This window comes from Helicoverpa zea, chromosome 8 (assembly GCF_022581195.2).
Source record: "Helicoverpa zea isolate HzStark_Cry1AcR chromosome 8, ilHelZeax1.1, whole genome shotgun sequence".
Taxonomy (NCBI): Eukaryota; Metazoa; Arthropoda; class Insecta; order Lepidoptera; family Noctuidae; genus Helicoverpa; species Helicoverpa zea.
In genome coordinates this window covers 5,610,975-5,632,104 of record NC_061459.1, presented here as the reverse complement: position 1 = coordinate 5,632,104, position 21,130 = coordinate 5,610,975, and the positions used below count along the sequence as shown (strand labels likewise).

General features: G+C 37.3%; 2 protein-coding genes across 2 annotated transcripts in view; one reads left to right on the top strand and one right to left on the bottom strand.

Annotated features, from left to right (window-relative positions):
- The first annotated feature begins 189 nt into the window (after window positions 1-189).
- Window positions 190-8,006, top strand: LOC124632364 (branched-chain-amino-acid aminotransferase, cytosolic). Its single transcript, XM_047167178.1, has 8 exons — window positions 190-858; window positions 1,660-1,845; window positions 2,631-2,840; window positions 3,147-3,377; window positions 5,646-5,829; window positions 6,131-6,253; window positions 6,535-6,689; window positions 6,772-8,006. Exons 1-8 carry the CDS (start codon window positions 838-840, stop codon window positions 6,958-6,960), a joined length of 1,299 nt encoding a protein of 432 aa, XP_047023134.1. The 5' UTR covers window positions 190-837; the 3' UTR covers window positions 6,961-8,006.
- Window positions 8,007-9,249: 1,243 nt separating this feature from the next.
- The window catches only part of LOC124632319 (intraflagellar transport protein 88 homolog), a 28,485-nt gene continuing 16,604 nt past the window's right edge, over window positions 9,250-21,130 (bottom strand). The window contains exons 15-19 of the mRNA XM_047167109.1: window positions 13,736-13,844; window positions 13,256-13,363; window positions 12,636-12,698; window positions 11,788-11,896; window positions 9,250-9,423 (exon numbers count right to left, since the gene is read on the bottom strand). Of these exons, the coding sequence (XP_047023065.1) occupies window positions 9,303-9,423; window positions 11,788-11,896; window positions 12,636-12,698; window positions 13,256-13,363; window positions 13,736-13,844 (510 nt within the window). The 3' untranslated portion in view covers window positions 9,250-9,302. The remainder of the gene's footprint in view (window positions 9,424-11,787; window positions 11,897-12,635; window positions 12,699-13,255; window positions 13,364-13,735; window positions 13,845-21,130) is intronic.

The following is a 21,130-nucleotide window of genomic DNA, read 5'->3' as shown; positions in this document are numbered from 1 at the left end:
GTTTTGTTTTGTTTTAGTTGAATTGAAAATACGCAACTACGTCATTTTACAATAATAAAATTATAACGCAGTTTGTGACGTTCACTCTGTATTGAAAGCGTCACTTTTTAAATTGTAATATAGCTAGAGCATCTAGAATTACCTATACTCCTAAATACGTCATCAAGATTATATAAAAAAATATTTACAATATTAATATAATTTCCTATATCCTGTAAATTATTTCCATAACATAAGAATTGTTAGTGTACACAAGTCTACAGACATTTGGACGATTTTGTCTTTTGTCAGTTCGGGTATGTGTTATATTATGTAGAATAATTCTTTATGCAAATTGCTTTCGTGCGTAAATAAGCATTTATTTGCCAGGAAAATTAACATATTCATTTAAATGTGTATGAACATGGAAGCTCTGTGACCTAATACAAGCATTTCACTCGACCTCACGCCGCCGCCGCAAGGAGGTACGCAGTGGAGCTCCTTAGTTTCGTGTGAACTGCCCGACTGCCCGCCAATCGCGTACACGTTGTATGCCAAATAAATAACTCTCAGTGCGTAATCCTTATTTTGATTAAATACTGCGTTATCAAATATAATTTTATAATTTGTGTTGATTATGAATATCACGTCACTCGCAGGTCAGCGACAATCTTATCATTCATTATTATAGCTGTTTAAATGTTTGTGCTTTGATCCAGTAAAGTCAGTTAACTTGAGGCAAGTTGTGAATGTACATATTTCAAAGAGTGCACACTAATTCTACAAAAAAATAAATAAACAGTGTTTTGTGATTATAGAACAATTATTTGTGTGAGGTGTTAATATTTTGTGATAAAAATGCCTATTCGTCGCAGTCAGGTAAGGATTTTTACAATATTTTTTAATTTTATACGTAAAATAAATTAGTAATAATAAACTCCAATATAAAATCTTACTGATGCTCGAAATAATTGTAGATAAACATTTGTTTGTTGAAGGCGCAATTGGCGCGTTAGGAAGTTAACATATTGAGACAATATGTAGTAAATAAATGTTCCATCATTTTTATTTAATTTTCGAAATGTTTATACATCGTCCTCTTATTGTATATTTTTTAACTATTATCCAGTTGGAAACTTACTTAATTCACCTCAAATGTAATAACTAACTCGATATCCCCTGAAAGGTCTGAAGCAACCATTTAGCGGCCCGGCTGCGGCAGAAGGAATATTTAAAAGAATAAACCATCATATTGGTGACTTTCCCGCGTGCTTGTGTGTTTTACACTCAATTTTTTATACTTCGCATTTAAGATTGTTGATCATCCCCCTGCTTTATCCCAATTTAAGATTGCTTTCCATAAAATGACTTTCTGTCTATTTCGGAATCGCTGCAATTCAATGAATTTGTCCTGCTTTGAGAAAAGATATACAAATTAGTTCAATAATTTGATTCAATTATAATATTAAAATAAATAGACAGATTTCTGGGACTATTTAGACGATGGCACCTATAGCCTGGGGGTCAACCCAGATTTCGATTTGAAAAGCTCATTACTTAATACCTACTTAGAATTCTTTAATTAGGTCAAAAACAATTAATGAGTATTTAGTCTGACAAAAATTTATAAGTTTCAATAAGGAAAAATATCTATTTATTTTATTTTTATTGTCTTTTCAGGTTTTAGTGAAGTGGATCTTTGAGAACCAGCACAAGCTGCAAATGGTTCGCTATTGCAGTTCTTCGCTGCGTTATAAGGAGTTAGAGGAAAATTCGGCGCAAGTGCAGCCGGAGCACGTGGCGCCCTCTATAGCCGCACCCGCCGACAAGCCCCGCCCACATATTACGCCTGAAATCTCGTTCAAGGTGAGTTATATTGCCGATCTAATCAGAAACCACTAGGCTTATTTGAGACAATCTACCCAAATGTGCTTACAGATGTAGAGCTTAAAACTGATACATGGAAATACTAGTTAGATACAGAAAAAGCTTCTAGTGCGCTATTCTGTTTTGTCTCTAACTTAATGTCATAAACAATTAGCTAAATCATGATGATACTATTTTTGCTTCAAAGTTAATTAATTACATTCAACTAATGTTTATAATTCATTGGAATAATTTCATTGCGCAGCTACTGACGTACATAACGTATAAAACTGCATGAAAACAGATAATTCTAAGTAATGTACGTTATTGTTTTTAAATCGAATGTACCCACTAGGGCTATAAATTTCTGTTTTGAACCTTTATCTTGTTTGTGTGCACTCATGTAACTGTACTTCTAAACTGCTATCAGGAGGCAACTGCATGATTTATGTATTGACTTGAATCGAGCATGCCAACTGACACGTGACCGATCGACGACGTACCCTTCTGACGATATACCACTATATTGTTACTGTAACAAATGTTTACATACATTAACTTAAACATGTTTAATGTGATGTAATTATTTGACGCCTTAACTAAGCGATAGTGACTTGAAAATAAAATTGCTCAATAACTTGAGGTTATTATATAAACAATTAAATATCAAAAGTCATTCTACAAATCTGTAAAAGTAAATATTATAAATAATATGTAAGATAATCTTAGTATGTAATCAGAGTTCAGTACTTGGTTCAAAGTTTAAATGTCCGTGTTTTTTGCAGCATGAAGATTTACAAGTAAGACTTGCAGCTCCATATCAGTTGAATCCGAAGCCTGAGGCATCAGATCTTGGCTTTGGCAAATTTTTCACCGATCACATGCTCAAAATAAACTACTTCAAGCAACTGGGAGGGTGGCAGAAACCGGAGATAATGCCATTTGAAAATTTGAGCATACACCCTGCAGCTAAAGCCCTACATTATGCTATACAAGTATGTTCATTAGCTAATTACATTATTCTCGAGTAGTCTATGTGCTTATGATAAGCTCTTCGTAAAAGCAACTGCTGTAAGCGTACTAAAAAGAACTTTGCAACTATGTTGTCAATATTGCAGTCTGTAAATTCATAAAAAAAATTTACAAGAAAATATAAATGTTTGCTATGTCTAAAATTATTGCTCTTATTTATATCACTAAGACACTGTTAAAGTTATATTGTTACAGTAATGTATGCCAATGATGTCTACTAAGTATTTATATAAGTTTGCAAGGAGATAAAACGACTTTATTTTTTCCAGTTATTCGAAGGACTGAAAGCGTACAGGGGGGTCGATGATAAGATACGATTGTTCCGACCCGAATTGAATATGGAAAGGATGAATTTAGCGGCTCAGAGGTCTGGCCTGCCAACCTTTGACGGAGACGAACTTATTAAATGTATAACGAGGCTAGTTCAAATTGACCAGGAATGGGTACCACATTCAGAAACCTCCACCTTGTATATACGACCCACGTTAATAGGAACCGAGGTGAGCCGTGTTCAATTTATTTTACAGTAGAACGCCATCATTGTTTATAGACAAACGATCATTATTATTTCCTAATTTGAAATCCCTAAATGCACAACTGCTAACTTCCGAAACGTTGCATAAACTTAACAAGAATGCAAACATAAATGTAGCTATAGGACTTAGGATATTACTTTTTTTTACGAATGGGTCTCGAAAACACATGCCCCCTCTTGAAAGTTTCAAGTTATCAAATGTTGATATGAAGGTAGGTGTAAATATGCTCACATTATATACCTTATCTTTAATAAAATAACAATCAGAATAAAGCAATTCACGTTTTAGTGGGGGGCAATAAAATCTGTGCACATGCGGAAAAATTGTTTGGTCACTTTCTTATCTTCTTAATTTTATAACTAAACGCCTCTTATTGATAAAAATTGGCAAATAACAATGTTATCATAAAATTCACAGATACTGTGAATAGATTTGTTTAATCTTGCGACAAATTTATCAATTTAGTTTTTTTGCTTGTGTCATAGGACAGGCTACGGAGAATGTTTGTGTAGCTCCCCACAGTATCGATATTTCGTTTATCTGTAGTGAAGGACGATAAGTAAACAGATCGGGCTTTGTTGTCAAGTAGGTACCGCACCACCGCTCTTATCAACTATAATGAACTTCTACTTTTGTTTGCTACTGACTTTTGCTATAAGGTATTTAGCAAACATGATTTTCAATTATAGTCCAATTTGGTTAAGTTAATCATTACATTTTTGTAACTTTTACACATTGAAAGAACATCACTATTTATTTGCAAAAGCACCAGTCTTTATCATTGTTTTTTTATGTTATAAATGTGCTTCTGATTACAATGTTGTTTATCGCCCACGTTGTCGGTGGCGCGGTGGCGTATATGGAATGTATACCTTTACACAACGCTTGTGACGTCAGAGATCGTGTTGCCGTGGGGTATGTTTTCAAATGTAGAAAGCGAAAATACTTAATAGAAAGCGTACCTTTGCGTAACATTTATGACGTCACTGGCGCGAGTTGACTTGGGGTATGTTTTCAGTTTGGATATCCCCAAGCAGTTATTATAAAATATACCCGACCATAACGTAGCTATCCACAAGAGGTTGCTGTAGAATTTCCGAAACAATATGAAAATGCAGTTGCCGGGTTTAAAACTGAAATAAAACGCTTCACAAGTTTATTTGAAATTGCACTGTCAAAATTCACAAATATGATAAAAAAAGTAAATACATCAGAACAAGCACAAAACTTAATTTTACATCCGATAATGACAAGGCGTGTACCTAGAAAAATTAAAGTTCAAAGCACATTCATTATAGTTCAGTTCAAGCTGGGCGGCCATCAAACAAAGAACGCATAACTAAACGGAAGCATGATCTAGGACAGAATATTAAAATGAATGTCAATAACGCCCGTTAATTTTATATTTTTCATTTTATCAGTTTTTCCTAATTGCATTTCTTTATTAGATTCATTTCCTTGTATAATTTGAAATTCTTGATACGGCTATATATATTTTTATTGTATATACGAACTCAACACTACGGAGCGTTGCGTAAAGGTATAATTTCCATATACGCGCCGCGGTGTACACGTTGCAGTTGGACAAACAAGCTGCTTCAGTTATCGCCTGCTGCTATTTTGATGCTCAGATTGAGCCATATTCCTTTCAGCATCGATAACTTTCAACTTTTATCAAGTTATCTCAGATTATTGAAGAGTTGTTTTCCAATTACAATTACAATATTAATAGATGGATAGGTACGGATTCTTTAGCTGTTAGGGCAGACTTTGCTTATCATAAAGTAAAAATAAACCATAAAAGTACACCTCTGTCAATATTTTTTCAATGTGGTATTTTGCACAATCCTCATTAGATAGTTAAGAAGATAATCGCAATTCGAGATAGTCATCAGCTATTAGCTCATTTATTTTTCGTTGTTTTTATCGCGAGCTTACCAGTGATAGCGGTTCAAGGTAACTTAATTGCGATCGATACAACTAAAGGTGTTCGCCTGTTACCAAAAAAGAGTATTTAAATGTCACGTATTGAAAAATCTACTTTTATATGCAAATGGTTTAATTCAAGTGAAATGGTTCTTTACCTAATGATACATTGTTTCGGAAGCCGATGTTTTTAATTAATGTTATTTTTCGCCACTGACTTGAAACACACGTTGTAACACAAAATTAATATGTAAACATTTTTGTAGTCGTTTAACGAAATCTATAACAATGTATCTTATCCAACAGCCAACCTTCGGTATAATGGCTCCTGAGACGGCGCTGTTGTTCGTAATCTTGAGTCCGGTGAGCGCGTACTACAAGACTGGCAATGATGGTGCCGTGTCTATCTACGCGGACCCCAACGTGGTGCGAGCCTTCCCCGGAGGCGTGGGCAACCGAAAAGTGGGCTCTAATTATGGACCTACGATCGGTGAGTTTCACATCATAGATTTCAATATTCTGCATTTTTTTTTAAACCCTGAAGAGCTTTCGTTGGTTGCAGTTTAGATTATTATTGTTTGTTTATATTCTTGGACTCAGTTATGTCAGTCATTTTATCTTCAAATAAAATTCACGCTTGTAATTTCAATGATGTCATTCTCATTGCTTAGCATAAATATTTTGCAACGATGAGCTTACATATTGACCGGAAGGTTGAACCCTAATAGTGTATCAATAAGTGAATGTAACCGGTGTTAACGGGAATAGTCATGTTTTGATTATGTTTACAGAGGCCACGGCTCGGGCAGCTAAACTAGGTCATCATCAAGTGTTATGGTTGTTCGGACCTAACCACGAGCTCACTGAAGTCGGCGCGATGAACATATTCGTAGTTTATATCAACGAACAAGGAGGTAAGTAATCAATACTACACGCTGAATACATTATTATTGGTCCCTAACAATAAAAAACAACGTATGATCATGCGGTTAATGGTTGGATATCCGTGTGACTGGCTGATACCGTAACGTTATCTGGTGCGTCGGTGGCGCTCTGACCTTTTGACCGGTAAATTCTCGCCTCATATCTGAGGCAACAATTAGGGTCAGTCACATCAGTTCCAACGTTTTTTCCAGACTATGATGTTTTCATTTTATTTTATGACGATTAAAGTTACGCAATATTTTATTTTCAGATAAACAGTTGAGTACTCCGCCGTTGAACGGTCTCATCTTGCCCGGAGTGACTCGTCGATCAATTTTGGAGCTCGCTAGCCAATGGGAAGATTTAGTTGTCAAAGAAGAGGTGATCACCATGGATAGAATTATTGATCTCAATAAGAAAGGACGGGTAAGTTCTAAATCGATGATTCATATTGATGTTTTCATGTGAGTTTCAAGTATTGAAAAATAATAAATGGTTATTATTTCAGTTACTAGAGATGTTTGGAGCGGGCACGGCGGTGGTGATCAGCCCTATCAGCAGGGTGGGTTTCTTGGATCAAGAAATCCATGTGTCCACCATGTCGCAGGCACAGCCCGTGTACCAGCGAGTGAAGGACACGTTGTTAGCGATACAATACGGACACATAGAGCACCCCTTTGCGAAGGTCATCTCATAGTGCTGACGAGGCCGCTGAGCCCTCCTGCGAACATTACATTTGACTGTTTAGTGGTCACGTCATTCAAAGACGAGTACTGTGAATTTACATATCAGAACTGTCCTGTGCTAAGGAATAAACAGAAAACTTTCTGTGCCTAAAATGTGGGACGATAAATTATATTATTTAAATGATAACATTTAGTGATAAGTTAAGGTTACATTGAACGGAGAAGCGAAGAATGTATAAATGCTGCGCATTTGGTACCACAAAGACTCGCCTAATTATACTGTTATCGACGGCGCTATCAGTATGTACGTGTTTATTTTATTTATTTATTAATTATCTACTATCTTTGGGAGGCCATAAGTAATAGGTATTATTTCACTTAGTTGTGACATGCGATTCAAGTCTCATGAAGTTATCGAAAACACTATTGTCAACTACATAATTATCATGTTGTATGGTGCTACTTTAAGATTAAGATACGTTAGCGGGTGGCCAATATTTTGTTTATTTATTTTATTGAAAATCAGTGATGCAAAGAAACATGGTAAATAAATAGTTTTATTAAAGAATGCCGTTCACCAAAACATTACATATAAGTGAGTCGTTAAGTTATCAAAATAGCTGCCAAAATTAATGAAATACCTTAAATGACACAAACCATGACCGCCGACAGGGATGGAATTGTAAATGATGTGATATTATAGTGTAATTAATGTAAAAGCCGGAGCTTACCCCCTGTATATAATTGTAAATTGTATTGTGTTAAGTTTAGACGTTACAAAATACCCTGCCTAAATGCCTAAACACAAGAATCAGAAATCTAAATTAGAGGCTAAGAAATAATACTGCTTTGTATTTGCATTTTGGTTCCGTGACATTTTCCTGTGATATTTTTTCACCTAGATTCAGTTTATTTAATGGAATAGAATGCAATGATTTTGAAAGTTCAAAAGAAAAGTAAGCTAAGTTAACAAACTGATAACGTGCATTTTTCTAGTCTAAGTTAAGAATCTGTATGAAATGTTTCATATTTATAAATACATTATTTGTTAAAGTAATATCCCGTTTTAATTATTACCTTAATTGCAAAACATGCCAAAGATCCACTTTCAATCTCGTAAGGGTGCGTCCACATCTGGCGAATGCGCAGCACGCGAGCCGATCGCGAGCTGTCCGCGAGCTGCGCGCGTGCATTTTTGTTCGTGCGCCGCTTCTGCGCCGCCCGCGCGCAGCTCGCGCGCGACCTAAGCGCCGCACGCGAGCGGCGCGCAGGCGGCGCGCGACGTCTGCCATCTTCGATAGTACTGAGCCAATATACGGAACTGTAAGGGCGAGAACTGATTGCGCGCTCTATACGAGCCTTGCGTGAGTTGCGCTAAAGACAAGCACCGAACTATTGCAGTGACTGCACGCGCGCAGCTCGCGGACAGCTCGCGATCGGCTCGCGTGCTGCGCATTCGCCAGATGTGGACGCACCCTTACATAATCATTTTTTTACTTACACGGGGAAGAAATACAATTTTTATCCTATACAGAAAATAAGTTTTATCTTATCACAAAATATCGGTCGCAAAAGGGATTAGGGACAAAAACATGTGCAAAAACAAATGGGGACATGTACAGTACCTATTTTTTAACGGAACCTGTAAGGTTATTGTGTTAATTCATTAGAGAAGATAACATTAATTAGCCCCAATTTGGCCAATGTTGAGTTACTTGTAAGGAAGAATAAAATAAGATAAAATTTCCGGGTCGATGACAAATGCCTTCCGCATAATTATAGAACTGCTACGATCACGGAGGGCGCTCATTCGTTGTTACTTCACTTTAGTCTTCCTCAATATCCGCTTTTATATAACAATTTTTTTTTAATCTATTTGGCAACAAGCACTGCAGAATATTTAAGGATAGGTGAGGATAGTAATCTTTTGTCGTCATTATCGATCGTGACGCCCACCTGCACCGCCCTGAAGTTTAATAATGGAAAGCCAATAATATGTCGCACTATTCCGATAGATTTTTTATCAATCACGTGTTTTTTTGTTACTCATGCTGAATAGTGGTATCTACTTATTCACCGAGCTTTATTTCTATCTATATTAAATAGATGCTTATCGCCCAGCTTAAGGCCCAGACTCCACCAGAGCGCAGAAGTTTTAAAACAATGAACATCTTTATTCAAACACCTCACATAATGGCTACTGAGCTGAGAAATTCAACTAACTTTTCTTCTCTACTTCACTCTGCTTCGATGAAATTTGGGCCTAACGGAATCTAATCAAATCAAGTAAAATAAAAATATCCGTAGGTACAAAAGAAGTTTAATTATGAACATATTCAAGTTTCACAAACGTCTATTCTGGGGGTAGAGGTAGGTCATCGTCAAATTCTTCTATATGTTTCTTCTTCGTCTCAGAGCGGTTTATTGACCGGTTGACCGGCTGCAAACCATCTGAATTCGATGTACTCGAATACCTGAGGACGAATGATCAGTGTTTAGTCGTCTCTATTTTATAGCAGTTACCTGTCGCTAAAACTTGAAACGAACTTGAGTACGCATTGTGGATGAATTGAATTGATTACGGAATCAAACCAATAAATATTCAGACGATTGACCCCGCGGCGCCACTCGTTTTTTAGCGTAAATGTCTGGCGCGCAGTAGCTCGTTAATGAGGCGAGTGTTCTCACTCTCACGCTACATGCGCCAAAGAGATTAACATCACATTGTTGCTGATACTTAGGTATTGGAAAATAGAACATGATTTATTTTTGGAATGTTCCAAATCTCCATTTTTAGGTAGGCCATTCAGCGGCCGCTGTTTTACGCGCGACCATTTTCGCTTCAATCCTGAGGCGCTGCACTATGGGACGAACCTGTGCGTTTCATCTCAAAATTCTGTAACTTTTTTGTTTCTCGATATTTTGCATTGAAATTTTGTGTATGTACGTCTGAATAGTTATGCTATTAGATAAATAAATCGCTGCAACTTTAAATAATAGATTTATTACGGAAAAAAAAGTCAAATATAAAATTTTGAAATTTTTCATACAAAAATTAAATGAAATCGTTATAATGAATTATTTGCTTACGTTACATTACAAAAAAAATATTAAGAAGTTAATAAAAAGATTATGGCATAACTTTAAACAAAAAAAAAACATGAAATTTCTCATCACTTGCCAATATTTAAAGCCCTTTAGCTTCGTCAAGTAGTTCTTTTGGTATCATAGTACTGTTTCAGTTTAAGCTAGATATATAGGGGTCAGAAGTATACAACAACAAGTGCAGAAAGTCTTCCATTGTGGCAGACCTGGAACACTTTCTAGCGTGTGATTGAACCGATATTTCTAATAGTCTTTATTACGCGTCTTGAGCATCTGCCGATAATTGGACTATTAATAAAACTGCAAAATGTTCTTTTATTTTGATACCATGTATAAGAATTTTGTGACTGAAGATGGCATATAGTATAACTGTGCGGTCCCCAGCGCATAGTCACCAAACTTAACTGCGTTTACAGAAAATCCCGATGACATGGTTTCTGCAGAACATTGATAGTTTTGGAAAAATCTCCTTGCCGTATTTCCGTCACTGCTATTTCCAGAACCTTGACGAGGTTTATCAATGTTTAAAGCCAAGCAATTTTCGGAAAAGAGTTTGAACGTACTTCTCTTTTTCTTTAATCTTCTTATTCTCTGGAGTCGATGCAGACCACTTTAGAACAAATCGTAATGAAATTTTATTTGATACTTTGCATAACCATTTTCACATCTATTGATAAATGAAAATTGTCCAACAAATATTTTTCAATGTCTGAAGTACTTTTCCCGCTTATTATCTGAGCACATATTGCGTCGAAAACAAACGAATTCACTCATTTTTAATTTTATTATATTGCAGTTAGTCACACAAAGAAAATATTCGGACACATTGATGAACATGCTGAAAACCCGAGTATTTATAGGACGCTAGTTTTAGTAACTTGTGAAAAACCAATGAGAAAAATGATAAGAATAGTTCTCACTTAGATAAAAAACTATGCAACATGATTTTTATCATATGTACATGTGGTTAGAATGTTCACTGCAAAAAAAAATATCATGAGAAAAAATATTTTGGTCCATATTTCGGCTTCTAGCTCGAAATGGCGCAGTAATGACGCAGGTTTTTTTTATTTCCCTGTAACACTGAATAAGTAAAGTATCTTAAAATGTCATTAACTCGACACCGGGAGCCACCGATAACAACAAAACCTCCACTTGAAAATTAGAAAGACGTAAAATTTCCTTATGACGTTTAAAAATTAAATAAAAAAACAAAAAAATATATATGTCATAAAAACATAACGGAATCGTAAATAAGAGATCTTAAACTATTCAAAAATGTATAATACTAATATATTTCCTTGAAAGATATAGAAAATATCTCAAGTTGAACTTCTATAACGAGTAGTTTAGTTAATATGAAATATTCAACGTATGAAGTTTGAATGTAATTTTATGCAAATAAAACATTTTTTTTATTTTTTTTTACTTCGGTTTCGGATAGGTCTATTATTAATGATTGTAAAACAATCAAAACAGTTTCAGTAACACTACCTTTGTCTCAACCATTTTTGAGACGGAAAATACTGTTTGGTCCCATAGTGCGCTGGTTAAAGGAAACCCTTTAAAGACTTTGCTGATTCAGATTAAGTTCTTGATGTCGATCAATTAAGATACAAGGATTTAATGGATTCAAAAATATAATGTAAAGTTTAGTGGTGGTGGTTGAAGTAGTTGTTTCCTTGATCAATTTTGGATCCTGTATGATGAATGAGAGGAGTATGGTCACTCACGCGTATGGCCTGGTGCTGGGGCGCGAGCTGTCGGGGCGGGCATCGCTAGCGCGGCGCGAGGCGGCGCTGCCCCCTCCCCCTCCCCCCGCGCTGTCCACGCGCGCGGCGCCTGCGCACACGTCACGGGCCCACATTACCCTCATGCACATTCATGAAGCCGCTGTGACGTCACCACACGTGCAATGTGGCGTCGTTACAAACGGACACTTTTTGCGCTGTTTGCACTAACTAACTTTCTAAGTACCTAGTTTTGTAACAATAACGGCCTGCACAAAATGGCAGTTGGGTTGGCAGGTTATTTAAAATGTAACTTTATTTTTATGTGAAGGGGTATGCATCCGGTAGCGAATTAGGAGAACGTAGGATGTTTCATGTAGTCTTCATAAACCCAACTGCAAAGCAACTGCTGAAAACAATTTTCTGAGCTATTGAAATAAGTCAGAGGATTGTTATCTGCACCTAGTACCTACCTACAACACACACCACCTACAACCTACCACCAACCTACAAGTACCTAGTCCTTGATGCTCTACGCTACCGTCTCTCAGCACTTATTTGTAGGCAGATCGCATGAATCATGAACGAATTTTCAGGAAGTTATGTTCAATCACATTCAGTGAATCACCTTTACAGGTAAAGTAATACGCCACGATAATATTTGAAAAATAAATAAGACGATTAATAACAAACAAATCGATGACATTGTGTTGTTTCAGGAATTTCCGCGATTTAAACTTACATGCAAGAGATATAAACTGATAAAAAGAGAAATAAACAACGCTGCGGTAAAAAAGCTTAATTATGCAATATTTTGTAGCAATTAGCTCATTGAATTTCGTATTATTGACCTCTGATCTGGTCGATGGGCGACTGACTGGCCCCTGAGGAGATACTTCCTGCTGACGTAACCGCTACTGAAACAAAATAATCAATTAAGTATAATACGTAGGTATAATGTTCGTCGCTGGTGGTAGCTGCGATTTGATCTAATTTCTCAGATAAGATAGGTACGTTTCCACGCGCGTCGGACGATATACGTGCGCATTAAAATTTCAAATTGACTCTAAGTAACTAATATTCAGCATGCGTAGTTTTCCGTCATTGATAATTCTAATGTAGGTGGTTAGGTATGTACATTTTGAGAATATAGAAAGTAAATGCGTGTTAGTAAATAGTACTCAATACTCAATTCTTTAATGCATACCATAATTAAACATTATGGTATGACATACCTATAGAACAACAAGTCTTTAATGTTTAATTAAACATTATGGTATGCATTAAAGACTTGTTGTTCTATAGGTATGTCACAATTATGGACCCTGTCGGGCACAGCACATACTTCCTTACTTAGTAGCTTAGATTACACAGTTGTCTAAGCGTATTTTGGTACTAATTGTAGAGTAACTGATTTACACTGATCTGCTTATATCCCTTTCATATAAGCAGATGAGTGTGACTAGCTAACCTTGCTCTTTCTGCTTTACCCTGGCTTGCGCTCGCTGCAGCTCCCGCGTCCACGTGCTTGTCTCGGATAGGCCTTGATCACCACAGAGTTTCACTATCAACTTCAAACCTGTAAATGTTCATTATTTCAGTTTATTGACATTAAATAATGGTCACTAACATACATGTTCTGCGCAGCAAGCATGGGGAAACTTGGGCCTTTGACCCAGCAGTGCAATCTTTCGGCTGTGACGACAAAAATTTATATTTTATCTGCCTTGTTCAAGGCTAGAAAATAATTATCTAATTGGAAATAAGGTTCAGTATTATCGCGTGTTTATGCGTTGTTCTTTTAAGATGCAAAAGGGCAAGCGGGCATGCTGGAAAAGATTCTTATAAAATAAGCTGTGCTCTTGTAGGTACTATGTTCTATTTTTCTTCTTGTCTATGTTCTGTGTGTAACTATGTACATAAATAGTAAAATAAAAAATAACGAACTTACACTGCACATTGTCAGGAAACCGTGAGTTCATCTTCTTGTAGAGCGACAACGCTTCTTGATATCGCCCACTGGCTCGCAGGCACGCTCCCATCAGCAAACCCCATTTAGCCTACGACAAAACTCGTATTATTGCGTCTTGTTTTAACTTTTTCATTGATGATTTTGTTAGTCTAATTAAAGTATTAAATATTAGTAGTCTAGTCAGGCTACCGAGATCGAAATTTTTCGATGATCAAGACGCCCTTAGTCGCCACTTCCATAGCAATTCTAGTGGCGGATGTACCGTAGTGGGCGTTGTGAAAGCTAGATCAGCAAACAACCCTAATTTACTTGTGACGCCACACTCATTTCTTATTTTTCGTCAACTCCCCTTTTATACACTGCCTTATGTATTCCTCATACTAAGTCGAATTGTGAATACAGTATTGAGCGATATGTAGCAAAAGTGGCATTTTTTGTTTGTGATGTTATATCAGTGTTAATAGATATCGAAACTCTCGTTTTTACAATAACAGAAGTTAATGTTAGGGTGCGTCCACATCTGGCGAATGCGCAGCACGCGAGCCGATCGCGAGCTGTCCGCGAGCTGCGCGCGTGCAGTCACTGCAAGGGTGCGTCCACATCTGGCGAATGCGCCGCGAATGCGCAGCACGCGAGCCGATCGCGAGCTGTCCGCGAGCTGCGCGCGTGCATTTTTGTTCGTGCGCCGCTTCTGCGCCGCCCGCGCGCAGCTCGCGCGCGACCTAAGCGCCGCACGCGAGCGGCGCGCAGGCGGCGCGCGACGTCTGCCATCTTCGATAGTACTGAGCCAATATACGGAAAAGCTAAAGAGGCGCACCGAACTATTGGGGTGCGTCCACATCTGGCGAATGCGCCGCGAATGCGCAGCACGCGAGCCGATCGCGAGCTGTCCGCGAGCTGCGCGCGTGCAGTCACTGCAATAGTTCGGTGCGCCTCTTTAGCGCAACTCACGCAAGGCTCGTATAGAGCGCGCGAGCGGCGCGCGATCTGCGCGCAATCAGTTCTCGCCCTTACAGTTCCGTATATTGGCTCAGTACTATCGAAGATGGCAGACGTCGCGCGCCGCCTGCGCGTCGCTCGCGCGCGAACTGCGCGCGGGCGGCGCAGAAGCGGCGCACGAACAAAAATGCACGCGCGCAGCTCGCGGGCAGGTCGCAAACGGCTCGCGAGCTGTCCGCGACCGCGCGCGTGCATTTTTGTTCGTGCGCCGCTTCTGCGCCGCCCGCGCGCAGCTCGCGCGCGAGCGACGCGCAGGCGGCGCGCGACGTCTGCCATCTTCGATAGTACTGAGCCAGTATACGGAACTGTAAGGGCGAGAACTGAGTGCGCGCAGATCGCGCGCTCTATACGAGCCTTGCATGAGTTGCGCTAAAGAGGCGCACCAAGCTATTGCAGTGACTGCACGCGCGCAGCTCGCAGACGGCTCGCAATCGGCTCGCGTGCTGCGCATTCGCGGCACATTCGCCAGATGTGGACGCACCCTAAGATAACTATCTTTGTTTGAAGTTATTATTATTGTGTCCTAACAATAATAATTCTGGATTGACGCACAACGTTTCGGAAAATGGAATGTTCTCTGATAACAAACAAACGGTACTTACTATCGTTTTTATGTAGGTACCTACGTCATATTAACACTATTTGAAGTTTTAGTTTAGTTTTTTTTTATTTATAGAAGAAAAGTACTCACAAAAAATAATGTCAACGAGAAAAATGAATATTTTTGTACATAGGATGTACCTAATGTATGCTGAAATCTGTTCATATATTACACGAAGTCATTATAATTAATGAAGCCGTTAGTATGTCTATTTGTTACGGTAGGTACTGAAGATAATGAATTTTGATATGCTTATTAGCAATAACAACAAACAGTTGATGTTACCTGTTCGTAAAGGATAACATACTACCTACATTCTGAGGTTTTACAGCAAAGGGATTCCATCGAGTAAGTACCTAAACGTAATTTGAATTATTAAAGTTTTACTTTCTAAAAGCACTTTAATGTTCTTCTGTGTTGTAACGTTGTACGTTAATGTCAACGTTTTAAAATACTTGCCTTTTGTTTTTAATCAAAATATTAATATAAGGTGGGTAGAAAAATAAATAAATAAATGTAATGTCTACCTACGGTTGCGTTTAGAAACGCGTACAATTATTTGTTTCGTTAATTAAGTATTATTTATTTCTTTTACTAAACTGATTAACGTATTTTTAAATTCATATTTATTATAACAACTTGGGTCTAGAAATAAAAAATTGTAACTTAATCAAAACTTAAAAACAAACAGTACGTAGTCATTATCTGTATCGGTGCAACGGCAAGTTAAACCAAATTGGACTTCACGTCATTGTGATATGGTTTCGATTCTTTTACCTGGACTGCTGTACCAATGCAAATCGGATTCGTTCGCTACTCATTCACGGGCGTGTACCGTGAGGTTGGTTAGCTGCTTTAGCGACTCGACCATTTTTAAAATATCATCACGGAAGACACACGTTCACGCGCTCCTTACAAGCACTCACTTTTGCCAGTCCTTAGTGCGTGACGTTAATCGTGGTCTTAACGGTTTTATTTTATAATTTTGAAAACATATTTTTCAAATTTCGTTTAACTTATTCTCTATATTGTAGAATCAGTGCATCTCCCCGTATTGGGTAAGTGTTGAACAATTCGTGTAATTGCTACCACCCACCTATTGGGTGACCGTTGGCAAATGACTTGCAGATTTCATCTTTTCTTGCTTTGCACATTGTCGCATCATTTGTAGCCTTTTTCATCATCATAAGCAGTCAGGGTTATTCTTTTCATTTGCTTATCCCTGCATCTTATTTTTTATATGTTTTATACATTTTATATAAAAATTACATTTCAGCTGTTCTCTGTAAACTCCGATTCTGACTGTGAATTTGCACACATTCGCCTTAAGCGCACTGAGCTTCTGCTTCCTGCTTCCGCGGCAAACACAGTCAGAGGAGGACAATCAGAAATGGACATTTATTTGAATGGATGTAAATTCCAGGGTCCAAAGTTCGGGTTCAAAGTTCGGCTTAAACTCCGGGCCACGGCTGATCCGTTGGCCGAACGTCGACAGGCACCGAGAGGCACCGTGCACCGATTACCCTCTACCATACTGCATCACCATCTGCGGGTCGTCCACCCTGAAGCGCCTCCTCGGCTGAGCGTCATCACCGGACATCTCTCCACGTGAAGCCAGGACAGTGCTAGCGCGCTTTACCTCCATATAACAAAATTAATTTTGCTGACGGGCATTCGAATCGCGACCTTGGAAATAAATTTTTATGTTCACAATGTGGGGTTTAATTTAAAATCTAAACCGTCCACACGCGAAACGTGACATTGGCGCCCTTTTCGTGGTTTATATTTATATGGTCAGTAATTTTTTTTTTTGTTCTATGGAGGTAGTAGTGCTTTTTGGTGTTTTGTGTGCGTTCTTTATGTTTTTTAGTTTTGTGAAACGTTTTTTTTCTTTTGGTTGCATAGTAACTAAGGTGTACGTCACATTTGTTTTGTAATATTTAACATTTTAAATATTAATCAGTGATTGATATTATCAAAGTGCAGTCACAGTCCTAAACTTGACACACACTAGTATAATTTGCCGTTAATTTTGTTTTTTCAAATTTTTTTTTAGCCGTCATTATAGTTATTGTAAATTACCCACTGTTTCTTAAATAAAATTTTGCTTCGTAGAATGTCTTGCATAAGGTACTATCAACGGCATAATTTGGTGGACACTTAATTTTTAATTTTTTTTTTTGGTACTACAGTTAATTTTATTACATCTGCAGTACAGTCGACAGTGTAAATTAATACTTCGTTATTGTTTTTTTTTATATAGTTTTTTTTACACATTTTTTTTTTAAATATAAACGGTACAATCATAAATGTATGTATTGCAAATTACAATTACAGTCGGCAACATTATTTGTCGTTTTTATTAAAAATAAATTTGTTTGTGTATTTAATGTGCGTACACATTAGTTACGAAATTTGCTTTGTTTTTTTATTTTTTTGTTGCAATTTTTTTTTTTGGTTGCAATTTTTTTTTTTGTTTTGTCACACGCTTATTTTAGTTAACATTCTTCTCCGTGGAAAAACAACCAAGACGTTACTTAGTTAAATTTAAAAATTGTAACAGACGGAGTATTTTTTTTTAATTTCTAATTGTTTTTTCACGTTATTGAGTTGTTCAACATTCACCCAATCACTTTTCGCATAATTTTTTTTTTTTATTCAATCTTTCTTCGCTATGGCTTATCCAGTTAAGTTTATGTCGCTTCAAAAGGCTGAGCTTGAGTACGAAGTCTCTATTAGGGGTGAATCTCCAGCTACTACAGTGCAGGAGTTGCGCAAACAAATTGCAAAGTGTGGACCATTGTTTCCTTCGGAAGACATCCTCACTAGTCCGTTCGATTCAGCAGTCGACCTTAAAGGAGTTTTGGATGTTCTTGAAAGGGTTAACAATAATTTAGAATCTACTTCAATAGATAAAAACACATTGTTACGGAGTCAAAATTTACTTAACCATGTTTATCACCGCCTTAATCGTATTGCATTTGATGACAAATTGGAGGAGACTTACGACCAATGTGTTGGCCTTTTCAAGAGCACTTCTGCAAAGCTTAATTCGCTTAATGATTCTGCTGTGGACCCTCTAGCTACCACTAGTACGGACTGCTCATCCGTTCTTACTGCGACACCTGTTAATGTTTCCGTTACTTGTGAAGGCAACATTAACAAATTTTCAAAGATAAAATATGATGGCAAGTCTTGCGTACGTGCATTTATTCAACGTTGTGAAGAATTGTGTCAGGCTAAAAATATTTCTTATAATAAAATATTATCTAACGCTACAGAGATATTTATCGGCGAAGCATTGCATTGGTACAGAAGTGTCAAGGATACGATTTCGAGTTGGAACGATCTTACACTGGCGTTGAGACGTGATTTCGATGAGTCTGATTATGACTACAGACTGCTTACAGAGATACGGACTCGTACACAGGGTGAGACTGAAAATATCGTCATTTACTTATCTATTATGTCTGGACTCTTTTCGCGACTTTCAAAGAAGGTGTCAGAGGAAGATAAATTGGAGATAATCCTTCACAATATTCGTCCAATCTACGCGAATATCCTTGCTTCTGTTTCGGAAATAAATTCTATTGACGAATTGCGAACCTTGTGTCGAAATTATGAAAATATCCAATCACGATTTTCTCAATTTAAGGAACCCCCTAAACCGTCCTCGAATACCTTAGCTCCTGAGTTAGCATATTCAGGACAATCTAATAGTAAGCATTATTCTAAATTTAATAATAACAACACATATGGTAAAAATTTTCACAATAACAATAGGCAAAATAATAATCAAAATATTTATAATAATAACAAAGGTAATAATAATTCTACAGCTAAATATGTTCATGCAGTCGGTACTCCTAATCCTAATTCTAACCCTAATCCTAAACATAATACTAGTTCTAAAATGCGCTACTGCCCACGTTGTCGCAATAACACACATAATCTAAGGCAGTGTACAAGCAAGGATGTGGTAGTATGTTTTTCTTGTGGTCGTGAGGGCGTGAAAGCTCCTGATTGTCCAAACTGCAGCAAGGATGTTAATAAGGAAAAAAACTAATTACAGAGAACCGTGCAAATAATAAATTTGATAACCAAGAGTGGCAGGATTGGTTACAAACAATTAGGTTATTTTTTAAATCGTATAACATCTACACGGTTCTCGAGGATAAAGGAGACTGTGATGATAGGCCTTATGTATCTGTTCTGATTAACGATCTTACCGTCTCGGGTCTTCTAGATTCCGGTTCCGCGGTAACCATTATAGGCAACAGTGCTCATAACATACTTAAAGATTATGGCTTGCCACTTATTGAAAACGATTGCATTACAGTAACGGCAGCAGGAGGTCAAAATTTAAATAGTTTAGGTTATATTAATTTACCAATAAAATTCGAGAATCAATTTCACATTTTGAAGGCACATGTCATTCCCGATATTAAAAGGAACCTGATTTTAGGCATAGATTTTTGGCGTAAATTTAAGATATGTCCAAAATATACTGGTAGCGTTACAATGTTTAATGACATTAATTGCTCATTATTTTCCCCCACTTGAAAGCCACATGGGTTTCACGGATAAGCCGAACGCAACGGAAGCTATGCTCGAAAGATATATGTATGTTAAACTAAAACTTAACTTCTAAGAATGAGCAATACGATATAAATTACTGAGATCGATATTGCTCGAATTATATCTAACATAAATTAATGAATTGGTAAAAGGCAGACCCTGACGATAGGTCGTCGAAGCGTCTTGCCATTAGCAGCTCGGAGAGTAACAACTCTAACAATATTATCGGCACTTGGGTGCACTTGTTCTATATGAGCCGATCTCCAGAGCAAAGGTGGAAGATTTGGTTCGTTGACGATGACTAAATCGTTATCTTTTAAATTAGGCGCGATTTGAAACCATTTGTTCTTTTGTTGAAGTGTGTGAAGATAATCACGTTGCCAAGCTCGCCAAAAGACGATTTGAAGACAAGCTAAGCCATTGTATACTATAGCAGATTTATTTTTATAAAGTTCATTAACGAACTCTTTGAGACATTTATTCGCGCCTAAGAAATTTTTACGACAAGCGGTTAGAACATAATAACACATATCGCGACGAGAAGCAAATCCGATTATCCAGAAGTTATGTTGACTCAACGATCGCGATGTTCTAAGACCGCAGTGAAGATACTTTAAATGAAAATGTTTAACTATCATTGGAGACAGTGGACTTAGTTTAGGTAAAAGCAGAGGGTGTAACGTAGATGTGAGTAAGTAAACCTCACCAATGCGTCCCCCCACTCGCAACAAACCGTCCTCATTTAGAAACGGTGAAAGGTTTTGAATAGATTTGTAACCTTGTTGCTTATCAAGCACTGGATTAAATTCCGTTGTCATATATTGACTTTGAGTATACTGAACCAGAGTTCTCAATAACTTATTAAGTTCAGCGCTAGAACGAGGAGAAGTGTCCCAATTTTGTTTGGGACGTTTAAAATTAGAAATAATGCGAAAACACCAGGCTAAAGTTCCTTGATGTTTCATAAAAATGGAATGTCTAGAAATTAAAGTTGTATTTACATCTTGAACTTGACGAGAATGTAAATGTTCTGTGATAACGATTTCACGATTAGCTACATGCATTTTTAGTGAATGAGGATTAGTATTAATCCAAGAGAGCGTACTACTGCTATAAGAATGAGCACGATTACTTTGAATAGGAGTTTTATCCTTTAACAGATTATACATGTGAGATAGCACACGCGCTAGAAGCAA